Raw genomic sequence first — 21,506 nt, 5'->3', positions numbered from 1 at the left:
TCCCTTAACCTCGGGTCATCGAGTTTCTACGCTGGGATGTTCGCCACCCCAAAGGCCTCCATGAGGGAGAATGCCACCTCTCGCCTTGCCAAGCTGCTTTCTGTGTGTTTTTTTTTAGAGGGGGAGGGCACAGTCGCTTGCTTCTTGCTCTGACCTTCAGCCTCTGCAATAGCCTTCCACTTCATGTACGCCTTGGACTGTTAGGTGTCGATCTATGCTGGTTTTCCTCAACACATCCAAAGTTACATTGGGGGAGGTACAGGAGAGTCTGCCTCCATCTGAATGCATGGTCCCTGCAGGATACTGTCTTACACAGTCCAGTGCTGACAAGTATTTGGCTGTCTTAGAGGGTTTCTTAGTGTTCATGCATGCTCCTCCTCAGATGGCAGCATGCATGTAGCAGTATGCCTGTGGGAGCTTTAAAAGCCATGCAAAAACCCTCCTGCTTCCCTGGCTGGCCCCAGACTGGCTCCTATGTCAGGGGCCGAGCCTCCGATTTGCTCTCTTCCCCCTCACTCTTCCCCCAGTGCTTCAGGTTCAGGGATCCCCACTGTTTCCTCTTCTAACAGCCTGGGTTTTTTTCAGCAAGCCCACCAAAAGTTTTTCACAGAGCCTGCCCCCGCCACAAAAAAATCAGTTTCCACAAAAAAAAAAAAGCATAATGGAGATTTCAATAGGTCTCTACCTATCAATGGAAGACCCTAAAAGAAAATAAATGTCTCAACACGCACAAGAGAAACCAGTGAGGAGGGGAGGGAAAAAAAAGTCAGCAAACTTGTTTCCCTGTTTCTAGAAAAATCTTTAAAAAAGCTGCTCTCTGGAGCTTGAATTTTGTTGTGAATTTACATGGATGTTTAACTATGTTTGCACACAAACACAAGATAGTCATCTGTTCCTTTAAAATATTAAAACTGTACACACAATAGCATGCAATAAACATAGTGTTTCCTTTCATCCTCAGACTCATGTACTAGACAATGTAGCCTTGAGACAGAAAGGCTGCCTTATTTCTCTACGATGAGATGATCATTCAAGACTATCTGTCCTTTAAAAAAAATAAGAAAAACTTATCTGATGCAAAGTGACTTAACAAAAAGGCTCATAAATTACTTCCGAGACTTAATACAGCTGCATATCTTATGGTGAAAAAGCTGAAATGTATGTTTTAATAATCCAGGTTCTACACAGACCATGCCTCAATACGGTAACTGGTTTACTACTTTCTTCCCACCCTCAACCCAAAAATTAGGAGTTCTTAACATGCACTTGACACGAGCAAAAGTCAAAACAACAGATGCTTAGATTTTTTTACTGCTATTAGCAACCAAAACAAGAAAACCAGGAAACAGGCCAAGTCTGTAGACCACAGCTTGAAATTCATTGTGGTAACACAAGTCTAAGATTCCTGATTGCAAAGTTCCATATCAGCTGTGAAAAAAATCACTTAGATCACAGCTTCCTTTTTTAATTCCTTAAATAAGCAATCAAAGCTGCACGTACTCAAGTGCTCGCAAAACTGCTTCATATAAAACATGAACAAAATCCCATACCCAAAAACGGAACTCAGGAGGAGTGATACATATAATAAAATAAAGAAAAAAAAAAATAGAAAAAGAGGAAAACATATAGAAGGCAGCATTGAATGAAGTGGAAAAAAAAAAAAAAAAGGGTTTCTCAGAGTTAAAACATCCTGAAACAAACCATGGTAAGGGAGCAGAAGAAAAGGAACATTAAAGAGTGGAAAGATGCACAAGATGTCACTGGAAAGAAAGACATGGGGTAAAAAACAAAACAAAATGCCTTAAACTGGAGAGAAGGGAAAAATTAACAGGATCTTAGATTCAGAAACCATGCAGCATTAATGAAGGAAGAAAGAGACATAGGTGCAGGGTAGGAGGGTAGAGGCCTAAATAGTAGGGCTGTGAGACGCTTCAGTCACCGATTCAATTCGGTGGCTGAATCTGAATCAAATCGAGAGACCCTTTAAGTCTCTCTGAATCCAATTGGAACCCTCCGAATCAATTCATAGAGATTTGGAGCGATTCCATGATTCTGACATACACACAGCTTTAAATGTTTTCTTTTTACATACCTCAGGGTACCAGGTGGCTCGTCAAGGCCGAGATGGTGGGGCGCATGGAGCGTCCCACAGGAGTGCAGGAGGGTCCCCAGTGCACTCAGCAGCAGAACCAGAACTGGACCAGAAGCACTTCCGGTCCACTTCTGGGTCCACTGGGTACCCCCTACCCCTGCACCCCAGCTCAGTAACTGGTGACTTCTGGGTCGGGGGGGCACCCAGGGTCCCCAAGACTGATCGCCGAGCTGGGAGGGCGGGGGGTGTTGGAATCCCCCACACGCTCGGCAGTGGACCCAGAAGTGGACTGGAAGTACTTCCAGCCCATTTCTGGGTCTGCTGCCAAGCATGCAGGGGGGCCTCCGAGCTACTGGGGGACACTCCATCTGCCCCAGCACCGCAGTGCTCACGAGCTGCGCTGGTACCTTGAGGTATGTAGAAAAAACATTTAAAGCTGTGTCTAGGGCCAAATCATCGATTCTCCGAATCAGCATTGAATCTTCAGATTTGGTCAAATCGAATCAGGACAGTGATCCAAATCAACAAATTGCATCACTGTCCTCGATTCGGGCCGAATCTGAATCGAATACGGCCCATTTCGCACACCCTACTAGATAGTTGTTTTTTAAATAAGTAAAACATTCTTTCCAGTTATGGGGAAGGGAAATCTGCCTTTTAAGCCCATTTCCATATGAGCAGAGGGGTGAGGAAAGGGCAGGTCAGACAGAGGTCCTGCTGCCACAACTATTAGATACCTAACAAGCTTAAAAAAAAAAAAAAAGAATCCAGCTTTCCTTATTGTCTTTAGTTATTTTTATTATCATAAAACTTTAACTGAAAGAAAGAGGCAACAAAGCTAACAGGAATGTAATGACCACACACTTCAACAGCTTATTAGGCACAATACACTGTATCAAATATCTACCAGTATCATTGGTTAACAACCTATGGAGTTTACAATTACAGTGATCAAATATTAAGTAGATTTTTAATGATGCTGAGACATGGACAGACAAACCATTTGAATCACTGATCTCAGCTAAACGAACAGGAGTGAATCTTTATTAGACAAGAAACTATTCCAGGCAATTTCATAGCAAATAAGTTTCCTCAGGTGCCAGTCAGCTCTATTAAATAAAACTGAGTCAGTATATTCAGCAATAAACCTAGCATTGCTAAAAATAAATAAATAACACTGCCCCAAAATAGGGCCACACCAGCAAAATTATTTAAAAATCTGTACATTTTAATCAGTTTTATCATGTGCACCAGAGAGTGGCAAAGGATACTTTATAATGGACAATTTTTCGATAACCTGCTGGTGTGGGATGTCTCTCAACTTCAGAGCCACATGCATTTATGTGTTTTAAATTCTATAACCTAACTCTTGACACTCTCATTAACTAGAAAAATATCTAAGCCTTAAAAAACAAACCCAAAAACAAATAAATAAAATAATCCCAACGCAAAATCTTAAAATGTCCAATTCTTAAAAAACAAACAGCGTCTCCAGCTCCTAAAATTCCTGACCTTCATACTGTGCCCCAAACACTTGCTCAGTGTGTTTTGTCCTTTTACCCTTTTGAAGCATATATTTAAAATATAATAGGTAAGCCACTTCCTTCCTCATCAGTCCTCTGCTGTATGTGGCGCTAGTTCAGGCATTAAAACGGTCACATCACCAGTTGCTCTGATCGTGTCATTAAATATCACGCCTACATACCCTCAAAGGCTAATCCACAAAGTGCACAACACCACTATTTTGTCTTATGTTATACTTTGGAAGAGGTCCGATTTTGGTTACCCCATAGTAAGATGGCTCAATGCAAAAGGTGAGCCTTCAGCAAATCACAACTTTTCAATTTCAGTTTAAGGAAAAAAAGACTAAAGCATCCAGAACAAATAAAACAAATAAAATATTTTACTGTAGAAAATAGCTACTGCCAATCAAATCAGCCTTAGAATAAGGGCATTTCCCAGGAAAACCCCAAAGGAAGTGAGTCAGTGTTATTAAACTGGCATGCAGTTATTTTAAGCCAACAGAGAAGTGGAATCAATGGGTTTTCCAGGGGCAACCGCCATTTGGTGCTGAAGAATGCACACACAGTTATAGTCAAGCACTACATTAAAGCCACATTCCCCCACCTCTTATTTTTAAAACAACAAAACTTACCTTGTGGCAAACATCTGCTTTAATTTCTTTAAGAGCACGTTCAGAGAACACGCACCCACAATTCCGCAAGACACAAAACCTTTCAAAAAGATAAAAATTAAAGTAATTGATACTGCCATTCTAAGAAATTCAGCTTACAAGTAAGGTAAGTTATCTGTCTGAACACAAGCAACGTCACAGGAACACTGCAGTGGTAAGGAGCACTGTACAGTAAACTGCTTGCGAGCCCTCTTGAGGCTAATCAAGAGAAGTACAAGATGAACCTTGCTAATTGGTGTGAATGATGCTGAAAGCCAATGCAACAACTGAACAAGAAGTAAAAGTGATGCAGGCTGAGTCGCATTGCAAATTTAATTTTTTTCATTTTTTTTGACTGGCATGCAATGGTTTATTTTATACTATCTCACTGGGTATTAGCAGGTTTATTACAGTTTCCCAGAAAGCACTGAACTATTGGTGGGACTCCGGGTTGCTATGTATCCTCTGAAATTTCAGTGTACCTAGGGAAACTGGAAATTATGAAGTACTGATCCCACTACGAAAGCTGAGTTCTCATTCTATTGATCAGCCTCCCTATCAGGACTCTTCTTACAGTGACTATTCACTGCAATGCACAAACTTTAATTTTGAAGCTCACTGGAAGATTAAAAAGAAAAAAGTCAAAGAGAAAGTCTTGTGGGAGATTTGCTAAACATACACTTCCTACACCAATTTCATTTTCTATTTATTTTAGACAGAAACACTATGTTAAGCCAGTTAATAAGTGTTACTTTTTATATAATCCACAATGTTATCAATATTAAAGTACATAACTGCAAATACTGTTAACTACTAAATGAGCAACATCATCATTAAAAGCTCTCCGTCTGTGAAATACATGAGATTATACTTCGTTCACTTTTGATTAGTGTACCATTTCACAAATTCATTAATAATATTTTCCAGGATAATATCCATCAGCATAAGGACTCCCTGGGCCTCTGCATGTACAGTCAGAGTAAAGCTTTATGATGGGGGCAGTTCCGAGACCGATCACTACATCGGCCCACCCACCTGTCTAGGGCAGTCCACCCACCTGTTTCACCCACCACACCTTTGATATAATTAATAAGATGTCTTTAGGTGGGAGGCTTCCCTTTATTTTCCCTAATACCAAGGGCATCCCAAGCCTCACAGATATCTACTATCTGTCACTTCTCTGCCCCTCTGGCACTACAGCTCTCTGCGCCCTTATAGCTGCACCCCTCTGGCAGTAGGGCTCTCTTGAGGTCTCCACCTCCCCTATAGCCTCATCTGCAAAACCACTGGTGCAAACACCACCATAAGCATAAGCCCCTGGGCTATAACTTAAACACCTAAAATGACAACAGCACTCTGCCCCTTAAAGGGGGCAAACTTCCACCCTTGAGACAGCATGCCCCTTAGCCTGGGTACCTAGGCCACCTGGAGTCTTACTGCACTTGAGCAGTCAAACAGGTGGCACCAGGTCTCAGGCAGCTCCCTCATGCAGGAGCTCCTTCCCCTGGGAGTTGTCGCAGAGAGTGCCCTACTAGCTCCTGCCCTGGGCTTATAGCCCCAGGGCCCTGCCTCCTTCTGGGCATCTGACTGCCTGCAGGTGCTAGCCAATCACCTCATTAGGCTGTTGCTCAGGCAACCTGCAGCTGTGGAGCTCTGCTCAGCTTGCAGAGCTCCCTGGCCCAGCTGCTTGAGCCCTTAAAGTAGCAGGCACCTTTTAGTGCCTGGCTACAAGCCTTTTGCAGCAAACTCTGACTGGAGCCCTATACTGCAGCTATGATTTACAGATGAGGATCTTTTCTCCCAAAACTTTATTGCTTTGGCCATGCAGAGGGGCTCACAAGACACACAGGCATGATTTAATTAGCTACAACTTAATTAACTCCCCTGAAAATATTATCTGGCTATAAACTGTACAATGCAAGTCATGTTTCCCTGATTTTTCCAGCCTTTTGAAGAAGGGTTTCAGCCCCCCTCTTTTCAACTTGATTCCAGACCTCCCACCATACAAGGTTTAGAAGGGAACCGTGATGACACAGGGTTGTCTCCATACTCCTCATCTTGATTCCCAACTTTGTTAGGGGCCTTTTTTGAAGTCCACGTGTATCTGTGAACCAAACTTTCTAGGGAGTGAGTGCCCGCCTTGGATACCCAATATCTGCTAAGCTGTGACAATCTGAACCTGACACTGCCACCTACCTACTTAGCCACCACTGGAAAGGCTAAAAACCCACCCAGGTTCAGCATCTAACAACAAGGGAAACATTCCTTCACAGTCACAAAGAAAATATAGCAACCAGTACAGTGCTGAAATATCTTAGAACCCAGACCTGCTCTGATCCTAAAGTGAAAAGAAGTGGACGCTCCCTTTAAAATGCAAAACAGTGTCAAGGGGCAGGACAGGAATATTTAACACTGCTCTTCCCCATGCCCACAAGCTAAAGGACATGTCCCTAAGATGCTACCAGTCGACTTCTGTGTTCCATGCCTCAACCTGAAGGCCAGAGGAACCATAAAAGAGCACCCTTCTTTCAGCAGCAACAAAAATCTTTGCCAAAAGGGCTGTGGGAGCACTTTGGTTTTTGTAATATTCATTTTTATAGCTCTACATTTGCTACTATTCAATTTAGCAAACTCTGGGGGTCTTATTTTTAAAAGGAAAATACTAACCTGTGCTTGCCATTCATTTCCAAGCCCACCACAGGGCAAATAAAGCATGCACACTGGATGTCATTATACTTATCCCCTTTTGTATTCCCTTTATCACCATTCCAGGCAGGATTATCAGTAAGATTCAGCTCTGTGACATTCTGAAATACAAAAAACCATAAGTTTAAAGTTTTTTTTAATACATGCTAAGGCAAACCAAAATGCTAATGTTTCTGAAGAGATTCTTCCTGTATGCCTTATTATACTAGAGCTTTCCACAACTTTGGAAGTTATGCAAATAATTTGTTTAAAAAAGAGAAAAAGGTCCCAGAGCAGCTCCCCATTTGCCAAGCATTTCCTGGAAAGAGGTGCTGGAGTTTTTGCCCAAGATATAAAGTTTTAAAGATAAATAATATACAAATAGGTTCAGTATCAATTAGATTTGCTCCCTGTCTTCGCCTATTTATGCATAACTAACTCATTTGAAAAATAAGAGAAATATTCCATTCTCCCAGAACGGAACTAGAAGTAGTTCTCTAAAGTTAATGTATAGAGTATTAGATTTTCACACAGAGAAGCAATATCTAAAGGCAGATATTTCAGTTCTATGATGTAATATGGGCAGCGCTCATTTTTAATACAGGACCTCAGCTTCAGGAGGCATATTATCCCAGCACGCATTGCTCCATATTAGACAGGTCAAATGCTTAAGTAGATCACAGTAGAGCAGGCAATGTTTAAAATATCAGTCCACAAAGGCTACATCTTCCAGAGCAGCATTTCCCAACTGGTGTGCCATCAGGCATGTCCAGGTCTGCCACACCATTTGTGGCTGGAACCACACCCCTCGCCTGCTGCTCCTGCAGACACAAACAGACAGGGAGCATGGTTCCAGCCAGGCAGGGAGCATGGCTCCAGCCCAAAATGCTGTCCGGCTGGCTGCACACCACCCCTCCTCCCCAGTCAGTGTCCAGCTGGCTTTACGCCCACCCCCGCGTCCAGTGTGCCACGGTGCTTTTTTATTTAGGTAAGTGTGCTGTGGGGTGAAAAAAGGTTGGGAAACACTGTTCCAGAGCAAAGAGAAAAGGGACTAGCTGCTATACTTTATCTATGCTGGATATACATTTTAGCTGCTCAGAAAGTTAAAAATATTGTCCTCAGCTAACAAAAGAATGGACACTGCTGTCACAAAATATATAGTCCTTACTTATCACAACTATATCTCCAATATTACAACTTACTACGTCAAACCACCACATCAGCCTGAGAATGACATTTTGAATTTATCTGAGGACCTATAAGGATTTACAAATATCTGTGTTAAATCGTTTGCAGTTTGAAGTGGAAAAGGTACGAGAAGAAAACAGAATTAAGATATGTTACTATTTTGCCTTGTGCATAACACTTAACTTTGGCATTTATTTATATTAGGTACACGGGCTTTACCTTAATGCTCCTGATGTGTGACGCAGCTTCCACAACTTTATCAGATGACTTATCAAGTAAAAACTCAATGACGGCCTCTTTGTTATATAGCCTACAACATACAATTTATCATCAGTATTCTGCAACTTTTGTAACCCACATTTATTCAGAATTTATTACTTTTAAGATCAAGAAATCTAAAGAAGAAAAATCCATACCTCCCAAGTTCACAGGCTACAATTGGTCTGGTTAATTTTTCTTGACTCAGAGCGCAGTAATACCACCGAGCTACTAATTCTGCATTTTTGTCAACCTGAAGAAAGAGAGGGAAAAAAAGAGAGAGAAATGGTGGGGAGATTTCATTCCTTTCAGAGAAAGCTTTTCCTACTGGGAAAACTAACACTTAAAACTTCCCTTTGAATACTCTGGCAAATCCTACCGAATTACAAGTGACCACCCCTTCTCCTTTCAAGATCATCCCACAAAAGACTTTTGCAAACCCGCCCCATTACGTTCAGGCACAACTTCAAAATTATACGTGGACTGCCTATATTTGATTTTGAGCCCAATCCTGCTAGCACAGATTTCAGAAGGACTCCAACAGTAGCAGACTGTTAGATTATCAACTTGTGGAGGAAACTAACCATTCCCAGTGATTCCCATCCTATTTCTTGGGGCACCTTGCTGGAACATACCCTTTCATTTCTCTCCATTTTCATTTGTTTTCCCTTCCTTTTATTCTCCCTTGTTCTTTTCCACATTTATCTCCCGCTGGCTGTAAGTTGTTCCCTATTTTGGCTGGGGCTCTGGCCATCCAAAACCAAGGGGAAGTGTGACAGCAGCCCTGGAGCAAGGTTGGAGCTCCAGGCTGTTCCTTTATCCTAATCAGTGGGGACAGCCCGCCCTGTGCCACAAAAGAAAGAAACTGCCAATGGCTTTTAATAGAGGTGCACCAACGCATCCGTCTGATACCGGATCAGCACCGACATAAAGAAAATTGATGTTATTGGAAAATGGCTTTTTTTTTTGCCAGATGTGGCCAGTAAACGGTGCATGCACGCGTGCAGCTGCGGCACGTTGGCAGCGAGGAGCACAGCCCGGCAGCTTGGCGAGCTGTGACCAGCTGGTAAGTCTGTTGTGGGGGGATGAAGGGGCACGGGGGGAGGGCAGATGGAAGCGGCTGCAGTGAGGAAGGGGGTGGAGCAGCAGCAGGGGCTGTCGAGCCAGGGTGGGACAGGGCACAGGAGAGAGCCGCGGCTCATCCGGGGGTGCAGGGGGGGTGGCGGTGGCTCCTGCTGCTGCGTGCACCCCAGGAGACCATGGGAGGCGGGCGCTCGCGGATCTGTGTGGGCCAGGCTGCACTTGGGGCCGGCAGCGACACTGGGAAGAGCAATTATGCAGGGGCTACAACGAATTTTGAGGTAGCTACAGCCTCCAACCCCTGCCCCCCATAGCCCCCTCTCAGCACTGCTGCTGCCTGCCCCAGCCCCCGCCGAGAAGAGCCCGGCCCTCCCCGCCCTGTGCAGATCCAGGGGACACACACCACCTGTGCCCTCCTGGGATGCGCACAGCGGTGGGAGTCATCCCCCCTCCCGGACGAGCCGCCGCTCCCCCCCGCAGGGGCCTCGCTCCGCCCAACTGACAGACCAACCGACGCTGCCGGCCAACACGCCTCCGTAATCGGCCCCAACAATCGCTGCCGGTGCACGGCGAGCGACCAAGGGGCCGCTTGGCGTTTCACGCGAAGCAACAAACGCCTAGTGCCCGCGTAACCGCCGTGACACGCCCGCCATGACCCCGGGGCTGCCCAGCCTCTGGGCCGGGACGTTTGCTCCCCGCCTACCTTCTCCACCTTGCGCGGCCCCTTCACCAGCTCGTGCCGCTTGGGGATGGTGCCCCCGTCGCAACCCATGGCCTCCCGCTCCGCACTTCCGGGCCAAACCCCCGCTTCCGGCGCGAGGGACGCTACTTCCGGCGCACGGAGATGACGCACCAGCGCGCGCCTGGCGGCCGTTGCGTAGCAACCCCCTACTGGGCGGGCGCGGGAGCTGCTGCGGGAGGATGCTCACTCCTATTGCCATGATTCAGCCCTGGTCCGACCCAGAGCAGCAGCGGGGCTCCAAAGGCGCCATCCTGGAGGCAAGGAACTGAGGCAGCACGTGCAGAACCCCGAGTCCTTCTTGCAGAGGCCTGACCTGCCTTTGGGGTTTGCAGAGAAAGAAAGGCGTCAGCTGCTGTGTCCCAGTTCTCACTCACTCGCTTACCATGAGCAATACAAGATCCAGAAGAAGACGTATTTGCACATTGTTTCAGCAGACGATAGTTTTTCACAAAGACGGCAATTCTGAACTCCCAATACAACTATTCGGTACCGAAGACCTAGCATTACAGAGCACGAGGCATCAGGATGACCCCGCACCGCGAAGCTCTCCGTCACCCATCCTTCCCAAGGCTTCCCAGAGCCCACAGCAGCCTGGGCAGCAAGAGGAGGTGGCAGCCCCGGCCCTGGGGGGCTCCTGGGACACCACAGCTCCCATCACTATTGCTGAGACCTGCTAAGAGCCCGGCAGCTGGGCTGTCTCTGCAGATACCTGCACGCCAGGATCCGGTGCCCCCTTTCAGGGCTCAGGCACTTGCCACGTTCGACTCCCAGGGGGATGTTTCTTACGGCTGCTTCCACCATCCGTGCCCCTCAGTTGTGGAATCAGCTAGAGAGACTCCTGGGGTGGTTCGAAGCAGGACTGATTCCCTAAGGGATTCTCCTGAGCAGGCCCCAAAACAGAAAAAAAAAACCCATCTGTGAGGAACGGACACGTAACCAGTTCAGATGTTAGCCTGGATTGCTAGAATTGATGGTATCTCGACCACCTGCTTCTAGGCTGTTCCCTGCATGATGTGACGGAGAGCACGTTTACACATTGCAAGATAGTGCAGGGCGACCTCGGAGCTCTCGACCAGCCGTCCAGGTGCAGTAGCACAGAGCTCCATGGGAGCCACTTTCCCTTGCTGCTTTTTACTCCGAGGGCATGTCTATACACTCATTAACGTGCCCTAGATACTGCACATTTAGTTTAGTACTTGCTGAATAAAGTACTAACTGAATGCACAGTAACTAGTTACTGCCTAGTAGTGCCGGCCCACGGTTATTTTGTGACGCTTATCGCGCGTTAGCCTACCACCGCTGCACATAGGCTATTAGCACAGTTTTTAACCACCACACTACTGCACAGTGTTATTAGGCTAATGCGCAGTAAGCATCTTGTATAGAAGCTCCCAGAGCCAATGTGCACATCAGGGCACGACCTTGTAATGTAGCCGCAGCCTCAGAAAAGATACCTGAAGAAAGAATCCCTTCTGCTCTGCCTGAAACAGTCTGTGAGAAAGTTGTTACAGGGGTGAAAGGGACATTAATAAATGTTGATGAAAAAATTATTTTTATTAACATAAAGTGTTGCGTGACCTACGAAAAGTTTTTAAAAAATCATTTGAAAGCAAAAATCTGAAGGACAAAATTGGCTGGTAAATGGCAGAAGTGCAGAGAGCATATTCCTATGTAAATCAAGTGAGGCTGAAATATATAAAGTGTGCTCAAAATAAATGATAATTTATATTACTATTCTTTACTCTTCCATTGCACAGCTTTTGAAGGCTGCTGTGTAATCCATGCGTTATGTTTCATGTTGGAACATTTCACTGATTCACATGAGTGAGTTTAACGTACAAAAAACAAAGACAACCATCATATGCAATTACCTGCATTTTACTATTCAAATATAGTCCTACTGAAATATTTCTACGTTTAACTAATGTAAAATATATGTAACTTGGTGATTGTAATGAATATACTAAAACTTCAAGTGGAACTTTCTTTCACAGGTATAAATGGTATATGCATTTTTTGCATCACAAATAAACTGCGCACTGCAAATAAGCGTTGCCTGACTCTCTGAAGCAACTAATGCAGACTCAAGTTTCACTTACAAAAGAAAGGCAAGTTGTGAAAGTTCAGAAGTATTTAAAAAAATAAATTAATTGGGAAGAAAAATACAACACATGCACACACATATCTAAAACTATGCATCCAGGTGTGAGTATGGCCCCATCACTCTCATATATGAGCGGCAAACAAAGAAATCATTGGATTACGGCAGATTCACTCTGCTCTCAAGTTTCCTGACATATGCAGGAGAGGCCACAAAATAAACATGTAGGTACTCAGCAAGAGTAGTAGAGTATTACTATGAATTCCTGTTTTGGCCAGCAGTGCAACAACAAGCAGGTGGTTTCTGAGTTAATTCCCAGCTTTTGCTCAGACAACTTGCCTGCATTTAGTGGCCATAAACCAGGGGTGGGCAAAATGCGTTCCGCGGGCCAGATGACCTGCCAAACCATTCTATCCAGCCCACAGGGCCCCTAAAACATTTTAAAAAATAATATTAATCTGTCATGCGGCCCCCAATGGCTTGCCAAAACTCAGTAAGCAGCCCTCCACCCAAAATAATTGTCTGCCCCTGCCATAAACATATTAACTCCACTCTTAAACATGGAGTCCTTTTCCAGAATGCTTGTCTTTAGCACCTGATGTAAAGAACCACATATGCAGCCTCTGTGGGTTTTGATGAGAGCTAGAACAGTGGAGAACAGCGCTCTCTTCATGCTCAGATACTCAGCTTGGGTTTCTGATAATTCTACACACACACATAGAGAGAGAGAGACTCTGCCAGGTCCTCTCTTCCTCTCTCTAAATTCTGACAGGTCCCACCCCATCTCTCTCTCTATAGGTGTGTGTACACACACACACACACACACATATACACAGACATGCATTCATTAACATGCCTTAGATACTGTGCATTTAGTTTAGCACTTGCTTAATAAAGTACTAAGTGAATGCACAGTAACTAGAGTTACTGTGTAGTAGTGCTGCAGTAGAACTAAATACATTCTCTCTCTCTTTCTCTCTCTCTCTCTATATATATGGGGAGGACCTGTCAGAATTTATCCCATGATGTTTATAACATTTGAATGTGAAACATCTGTAAAGGATTTTTTTATTGTAGTTTAAAACAAATACAGTAAACAGTCCCTTGTAAAGAGAAGCTGATTTACACACGCTATTTGTGTACTGATGTGCCATTGGAAAAAACCAGTAACAAAACCTTATATTTCCAAATGGAAAAAAAAATAGAAAAATACAATATATTTGTGTGCCAAAACAGGGAAATTATATAATATATTTGTACTTATACACTGAAAAGTCTTGCCAAGCCAGTGTGAAAAATGGATTGGAAGGATTGATTTAGCATCTTTGATTTAGCATCTTCCATGTATGACTGAACTCTCAAGTAGAAAGTGCAGATTCTGGTCCCGGTCACAGTGTCACTGGTAGGCTGGATCTCTGGAGACTGAACACGCTTCAGTGCATGAGTTAACTCCTTTCTTTTCCCAAAAGGAATCCCTATAGATGAGTTAAGATTGGCATCACTGAGATGCTCTGTAGAGTCCTGTCCTCCTTAGACTGCAGGATGCCAAAGATAAGGAGGTCAAAACCCAGAAAGATGGAGACACTGTGAGGGTTTCCTTCGGGTCCTTCAAAGAACAGAAAGATTACGTCACTCCATTGTGTCTTGAAACTGCTGTGTATATTTAGACAGTGTGTCAGCTTGACCCAGAAGTTCCTTCACTGCGTCTGTGTGTGGATATTGCACTGCAGCATTTTTGGTGGCAAGAGCCAAGTTCTTCAGCAGGCTGCAAAACTGGCTGCTGCTGTGGAGGATGTCATTCCTTGTATCCTTCTCTTGAGTTTCCTGGCAGAGAAAATCCACTAGCTTTTGTCCTACCATAATGATCAGCTTGCTGTGTCCTATGAAGACTTCAGGTGGTTGGTTATTGCTGAGACTATTGGTAAAAACACTGATGGCTTTTTGAAGTGCACCAAAACACAGCCTACAGTTTTCTGAGAAAATGATTTTCTTTGATGAGTCTTGCTTGTTTTGAACAGGTTTTTCTGGAATAACCTAGGAAAGGGAAAAGAAAACAAGAAATATCTTCAGCTGGATGACCTAAAAACTGTTTCCACTTTGTCCTTTTGTTGTATAGTTTCTTCACTTCTCTGCACCTGATTAGCCAGTAGCCCCAAAACTGGCACAGCCTAGAGGCCTTTTGCAGTTATATGGCACTGTTTCTCATTTTGCTTGGTTCACAGAAACGATAAAATCTAAATTACAATCTGACTTTTGTGCAACAGACTTCAATGACATGATTTTTACTAGCTGATATCACAAAAAATCTTGCAATCATACTGAAACATTAGTGCCTTAAATGGCCTGAACACGTGGAATCTAGCTTTTAAACAGCATAAAGCCATTAAATCTGGTTTTAAAAGGTATTGGAGTCATGGAAGTTGCGGATGAACAAGACTTTGGTAAATCAAGGATTTCCTCTCTTGTTATATTGAGATAAAGGCCAGTCATAGTTCCACTCAAAATGAAGTGAAAAAAGGCAAGCCGATCAATTATGTTATGATTTTAAGTTACAGTATCCCTTGACGTAGGAAACAGAAAAGTTTTGGTGGACTACTACAAATGCTATCAGCACTATTGCTAAAAAATGGTGTGGGGAATAAAAGATCAGAAACAGGACAGATAGATCCCTATAGAAGTTTCCTGTCAAATTCAAACTATTTTACATTTTAGCAAGGTATAGGTGCTTTATACAGCTTGAGGGCTCGACAATCTTAATTAGCAACATTTTTTTTAAGGCCAGAAATACCTTTTGTTTTGAATCTCCATTCTTCGTTGCTACCTCTTTAGGTGAAAGGTGTTTTGCTGCCTGTTCCAGACCTTGATATTTCTGAAAAATGAAAAGTTTACATAAAATGCTTCCATATGGCTTTGGTTTTGTTCTATGTGGTAGCATAAGCCTTCCATGCCATGTAATCTAGGTGTAATCACTGACTACACTGAACTTGTTATTAGGAGCATAACCCATTAGTCAGAGCTGTTCGTATTAAAGAACTTAGGGACTGATCCTGCAAAAGGTAGCACTGGCTCTATTATCAATGAACCACATCCAACTCATAATTTAATATTTAATTATGCTCTGTATTTAATGGTTTTTAATCTATTTAATGTATTTAATGTATTTAAACACTGGTATTTAATGGCTAACTGTCTGATATGCGTCCTTTCTCTTCCATTCCCAAAGTGATTTCCAACAGTAAGTCTAGCTGTTTCCTGGCATTTAGTATTAAATAGCTATCTGTATTATAGCTTAATATTATCAACCATCACTGAGATCTGAGAGTATGTATTAGAAACAAACAATCTTTTCTAACAAATCATGAAAAATGAAGCTGATTTTTCTTATGCCAAGGAATCAAAACAAGACATGTACCCCAAACCAAAATTGTATCAGAACGATTGAAGCTTAATATACTAGTAAGAATAAGAACATTACTGTAAAGAAACACATAGGAAACTACTGTTTGAAGTCCAACTGAAAATTGAATCCAGTGGTGGAGCTAATGAACTGCTTTCTATACTGCTTGCCGAATAAGTCTGGCTCCCCTTATAATTCTGCTGAATTCTGTGCTTCCTGCCATTCATGGCTATGGCAATAAAAGCTTAGCAGTCATATATGTGGGCTGGAAACTGCATATAAAGCAAAGCCAAGTTTGTATTAATGCAGAAATAATACAAATGAACTGCTATCTACAAACACCACAACGCAGAATATAGGTAGGAAGTTAACGTTATACAAACCTGCAGGTGAACGTAATCACAGTCTTCACTGACATTTTTTCTTGATTTCTCAGAAGAGAGTTCACTTTTGTTTGGTTTATTTCTTTGAAGTGAATTAAATTCTCTTCTTCTGGGTGCCGGGACTGGTTTTGCCATCTTATGCTCTGTGTTCAGTTTTGGTTGCGTAGTCTTCTGCTCTTTGTCATTCTTCTTGAAGAGAAGCTTTCCATTAGCTATGATAATGGAGACAAACCTCCTGATATCATCTGGAATGGCACGGGCTACCATAACAAACCGATCAAGATCATCTGGATTGTTCTGAGGTTTCTTAATGACCAGAACCTGCAAAGACCAGTTGCAGTTGTTCAGTGCTTCCCTTGTTTCTACTAATATGTGGAATGAGTCTACAAGAATTTGTAACTGCTTTTTAATTCTGGTCTGAAGGTTATTGTCACTGAGGCAAGAGGCATTTGCCTTAATACCTTGAGCAAAGTTCAAGAATTCTCCCAAAGAAACTTTTATGTGATCAACTGCTCTATGAATTTCCTCAATGTTTGCCTCCAGGTGTTCTTGGTATCTCCATTTACTACTCACATATAGCATTAGGCTCGCAACTGAACTGGATACGCTGTGCTGTAGCTTGGTCAGCATCTCTATGGCTACATCAAGGTCCAATTTAATTTCTTGAGCAGGTTCCTCTTCTGATGACAGAGAAAAGGACTCAACAGAAGTGCTTGGGGATGTAGATATGGTGCTGGTTCTACTGTCCACACTGTCAAATGATAACCTATCTTGCTCTAATTTGGCATCCCTGGACAGTTGTAAAGGAACATTGTATGTATGGTCTTCAAAACTACCATTGTTTTTTTCAGTCCCCTTTCTGTTCTGTAAAGCAGTAGGCAATACTTTAGGAATGTCATAAATGTTTTGTTCACAATTCTGATTTTCAACCTTTGTGGACAGAAAGCTCAGGGGGACACGATAGTTGCTATTTTTCCTCAAACGCAACATATCACATGAGGATGGTACAGCATAAAGGGGAGCATCTGGAACAGTTAATTTCTTCTGTATTGGTGGAACATCGTATTCTTGTGGGTTCGCCAATTTGCCTTCAGTTGCTGTTGCTGGTAGGGTGCTAGCTGCATTTTGCACCCCAGCACCATACCTGGCTGGTGGTACGTCATACAACATCTGCTTCTCCAGGCAATGATTAGGAGGATGCTGTTTCAAACCTGGTTTTTCAGGTGAGACTGGAATATCATAAATCCATTCTGACTTCCGAGGATTTGGCAAGGTATTGCAATGGCCCACATATTTTCTCTGAGATGTATTTTGGATGGGAATATCACATTCTCTGGTAGGGGGGACATCATACATCTGGAAATCAAGGGAAATTAAGCGCATTTTAAGAAACATAAGGCCAGATCTTCAGCACAAATCCATTGATGTCTATGGGATGGCACTTATTTTACACCAGCTGAGGACCAGGCCCACCGTTCTAATGCTAGTTGCCCTCTGAAATACACAGTCAAACCCTGTATATGAAAGTACTATTGTCATATCTACAGATATCAAAGTATTGGGCAATATCAGACAAACAGGTTTTCTATAATGAAGCAAATGAGATTTCATGAGCCCCTAAGAGAACTGATTCTGATCTTTTTCATTTCCAGTATTTATAGATACATAAAGACACAGGCAAATTATGAGACTTCACAACTGACCACACTTAAATAATTGCCCGGTGTTCACATTTGCATTCTTCAAGAGGCTCTTGAGATGGATAATGATCTTATTCAAAGCCTTACAATAAGGTCTTGTGCATAGCTGGCATCTGCAGCTTGAAAAATGGTGTCTGATACGGACAATAATAAGACTTCTAACTAAGCAATCTGGCCCAGACTGTGTCCAGCTGCTTCATAAGCCTGAGAGGGAAAGCGCTTAAAAAGCAATGGGAGTGCGAAGCTCCAGGACTTAACTACAGTGGCTGCTGCTTGCTAAGGATCCCAGATAGAACTGGCCATATGTCTGGTTTGTGGGATTCTTTTAATTCTGATGTTTGTCCAAATCAGATCAGACCCAACATTTTCCAAAGTTTCTGTGATGGCCCCAAAAATCTGAATTTTGGAAAGATGAACATGAAACCTGCTCCCAGGCAGCTGCTCACCTGACCTTGATAAAAGCAGTGATAGCAAGGTCTTTGGCTCTGATTAGAGCCCAGGCTGTCAGGGCCTTGCAGGCTCCCAACTCCATGACAGATAACCTGGAATCCCTGGCATGGCTTGCTGCTCCGAAGTCAGAAATCCTGGAAAACTGGGACAGTCCAGCTGAGAATCCTCCCCAGAGCCAGAGACCCTACAAGCTAGCAGCCCTGAGATAGTTTACTCTGTGGGTGTAGCCAGGGACCCTGCAAAGGATCATCAAACCCAAGATATTTCAGATGAAACACATTAGGCTCTACAAATCAGCATTTTTCAAAGAAACACTGTGGGTCAGCAACTTTTCCACCAGCTCTAAAAGGGCTGGGTAGGAGAGGGGCGGGCAGTCAGCCAGATAGGTGCACATATCACTCTATTCCCAGATGTTCACGTACATAGGAATCCGCAGTCACTTTTACTTAACAGATTTTGAGTCTCCTTTTTAATGACAATGTTACTTTAACTCCAATAAGTAAATTTAAATGCAGTGATGACTCCAGCCCTGGCAATTATGAAGCACGACCATGAGTCAAGCCTCTTTCATCACTTTATACATTCTTAATATTAAAATAATCTTAAAGTGATATCACATTTAAGATGGGATGTTTTTATATCTCATCTTCTTGGCACTTCTGTTAAGCATAGCAGTGCCCTGCCTCATATCAACACATTAGTACAACCCCAGGCTTCATGGTTTAATATGTTCAGTCACTTGCATTAGTTTAACAGCATTAATGAGAGACTGGTCTCTACCAGTCTACCAGGAGTAACACTTACAGTGTAACACTTACAGTAACTACCAGGAGTAACACTTACAGTGCTTGCTAGAGAGTCTTGCTGGATGTGGTCTTTTGCCTTTTCCGGGCTGGATGAGATGTTGTAAAGCTGTTTCTGTCCTTCCTGGAAATATTCAGTGAGGGAAAACTGCGTGGAGACCTTTCTGGCTGTGGGTGGAGTGGCATAGCTCTAATCAAATACAAAAGTAAAGTTGGCTTAACTTTTGTTTAGTTTTATACAAACTGCTAAAGACTTAAAGTCCTAGATTGCCTTTGTAGAAAAGCCCTGGGCATGAAGAATCCCTCTGTGTAGATTTGGGTCAGGATATGGTTCCTACAAGAGCTCTGTAGGCAGGGGAGATAGACACTAGATGGCGCAGTGGGCTGTTGCACAAATTTCACAAATTTTACATCCAAATAAGGATTCATTCACACAGGCACCAGGCTGGTTTAGAGAATAATGACATGTGCCTGCACTCAGACACACCTACACACATGTGTGCACACATGTGCGCATAGGCCGTGGAACAGGATGGGCCACCCAGGCCATGGCCCGAACAACTTTTACATGTTAATTTATATGACATAGAGGGGAAGTATCACCTCCTTGGATCTAAAAGAGGATATTTATATGTGCACATATAATAATATATATATCATATTTATATGATCAATGACAAATGCGGAATTGTCATATTGGTTAAATCTGTATAGCTATTTTTTTAACTGCATAGCTAGCTAAATTAATGTGCTAAAAGTTGATCAGACCATGGCCCAGGTGGCCCACCCCGTTCTGCGGCCCATGCATGCACACACATACACTACACTGAGGGAACCTACTAAGATTTCAAAGCCAAGCCTTCCAAAGCTAGGGAATGCCAGAATTGTATGTGATATTTTCTGATACTATACCACCGCATACAATTATTCACACATGACCTCTACATCAATCAAGTTCTCGGGGCGAGTAGGGCAGCTGTTGAATGAGCAGCCAGTCAATATCTTGTTTCAAGCTCTTAATTAAAGTAATGCATATGCCCAAAGGGCGCCACTTAACTTTGCACTAACAACCTTAATTCTGATATATCCTAACTCTTTTGAAGACTTGACTTTACAACTTTCATAATGCATCTTGAATGAAGATTGTTTTTAATTGTAATTTCTTAGGTGTTTACAAATAGCTACCTGAATACATAGAACTCCATCATTCTACATGACAGAGACACCTGCAGGCAACCTTTCAATCCATGGCACAGATCTCTGTTGTTTGAGCTAGCGAAAAAAACTCTGATATCAGTCCTCAGTGTAGCCCAGGAGCACAGAAGACTTCCATGTTGACAGTGGGTTTATTAGACATTTGCTGCCAGCAGGCAAAAGGTTCATGCTTGTTTTTATCCAGGCTCTTGAGGTGAATGCGCTCTTGTAAGCACAGACTTCTCTATCCATCCCCCCCAGCAAGCTTGGCCCCATGCACTCTGATGTGTCTTTCTCTTCTCTGGTTCTTTACCTTTGTCCCATTCTCATTCTCTGTTCAGTTCCCATCTCTCATCTCAGGCTTCTCATCCCTGTCCCTGGCACCTTCCAGCCAGTCCTATTCTTCCCTTAGGCTCTGGTTTCCTTGCTCAGCTATCCCCACGTCCCTTCCAACCCCCAGCCTCTTTCCTTGGGCAATTTGCCCACACAGTTCAAGTTCCCCTCTTCTGGTTCCTCATCTGACAAGCCTCTTTCTCTTCCCTTCCAGCCCCCCGCCCACACACATCCTTCCTCCCCACTGATTCCTAGGCCTGTGCGAGTCGGTAGCAATCTGGTCCGGCTTTGGATCCGGCCGCTTCGGATGGCCGCGATCTGATCCAGAGCTCCGGACCAGGTTTCCACCTCGATCTGCCCAAAGCGGCTCCGAAGCTTCGGAGTCACCTTGGAGATCCGGCCATAGGGTATAATGGAGATTCAATGAAATATCTATAACTTTGTCATTTTTTGTCCAATTTGGATGAAACTTGCAGGAATGGCAGCCTCTCCTGAGCGCATGAAACCTGCCAAGTTTCAAGAAGATCAGTGCAGGGGTTTGGGGGGAACTGTACTCCAAATTGTTGAAAAACTTTTAGCACATTAATTTAGCTAGCTATGCAGTTAAAAAAATAGCTATACAGATTTAACCAATATGACAATTCCGCATTTGTCATTGATCATATAAATATGATATATATATTATTATATGTGCACATATAAATATCCTCTTTTAGATCCAAGGAGGTGATACTTCCCCTCTATCGGGTGCTGGTCAGACCGCAGTTGGAGTACTGCGTGCAGTTCTGGGCACCGCACTTCAAGAGGGATGCGGATAACCTGGAGAGAGTCCAGAGAAGGGCCACTCGTATGGTTAAGGGCTTGCAGACCAAGCCCTACGAGGAGAGACTAGAGAACCTGGACCTTTTCAGCCTCCGCAAGAGAAGG

The 21,506-nt window shown here is 43.4% G+C and overlaps 2 protein-coding genes across 2 annotated transcripts in view; both read right to left on the bottom strand.

Annotated features, from left to right (window-relative positions):
* RTF2 (replication termination factor 2) overlaps positions 1-10,314 on the bottom strand; it is a 51,087-nt gene extending 40,773 nt beyond the window's left edge. Inside the window, exons 1-5 of the mRNA XM_006018188.3 lie at positions 10,180-10,314; positions 8,555-8,649; positions 8,358-8,448; positions 6,933-7,072; positions 4,248-4,326 (exon numbers count right to left, since the gene is read on the bottom strand). Coding sequence (XP_006018250.1) covers positions 4,248-4,326; positions 6,933-7,072; positions 8,358-8,448; positions 8,555-8,649; positions 10,180-10,248 — 474 coding nt within the window. The 5' untranslated portion in view covers positions 10,249-10,314. The remainder of the gene's footprint in view (positions 1-4,247; positions 4,327-6,932; positions 7,073-8,357; positions 8,449-8,554; positions 8,650-10,179) is intronic.
* Positions 10,315-13,301: 2,987 nt separating this feature from the next.
* Positions 13,302-21,506, bottom strand: part of CASS4 (Cas scaffold protein family member 4) — a 13,612-nt gene continuing 5,407 nt past the window's right edge. The window contains exons 3-6 of the mRNA XM_025197370.1: positions 19,093-19,242; positions 16,100-17,455; positions 15,108-15,188; positions 13,302-14,353 (exon numbers count right to left, since the gene is read on the bottom strand). Of these exons, the coding sequence (XP_025053155.1) occupies positions 13,949-14,353; positions 15,108-15,188; positions 16,100-17,455; positions 19,093-19,242 (1,992 nt within the window). The 3' untranslated portion in view covers positions 13,302-13,948. The remainder of the gene's footprint in view (positions 14,354-15,107; positions 15,189-16,099; positions 17,456-19,092; positions 19,243-21,506) is intronic.

Source organism: Alligator sinensis, unplaced genomic scaffold (genome assembly GCF_000455745.1).
Source record: "Alligator sinensis unplaced genomic scaffold, ASM45574v1 scaffold115_1, whole genome shotgun sequence".
In the NCBI taxonomy this organism is placed as follows: Eukaryota; Metazoa; Chordata; order Crocodylia; family Alligatoridae; genus Alligator; species Alligator sinensis.
This window is presented reverse-complemented; position numbering and strand designations above follow the sequence as displayed.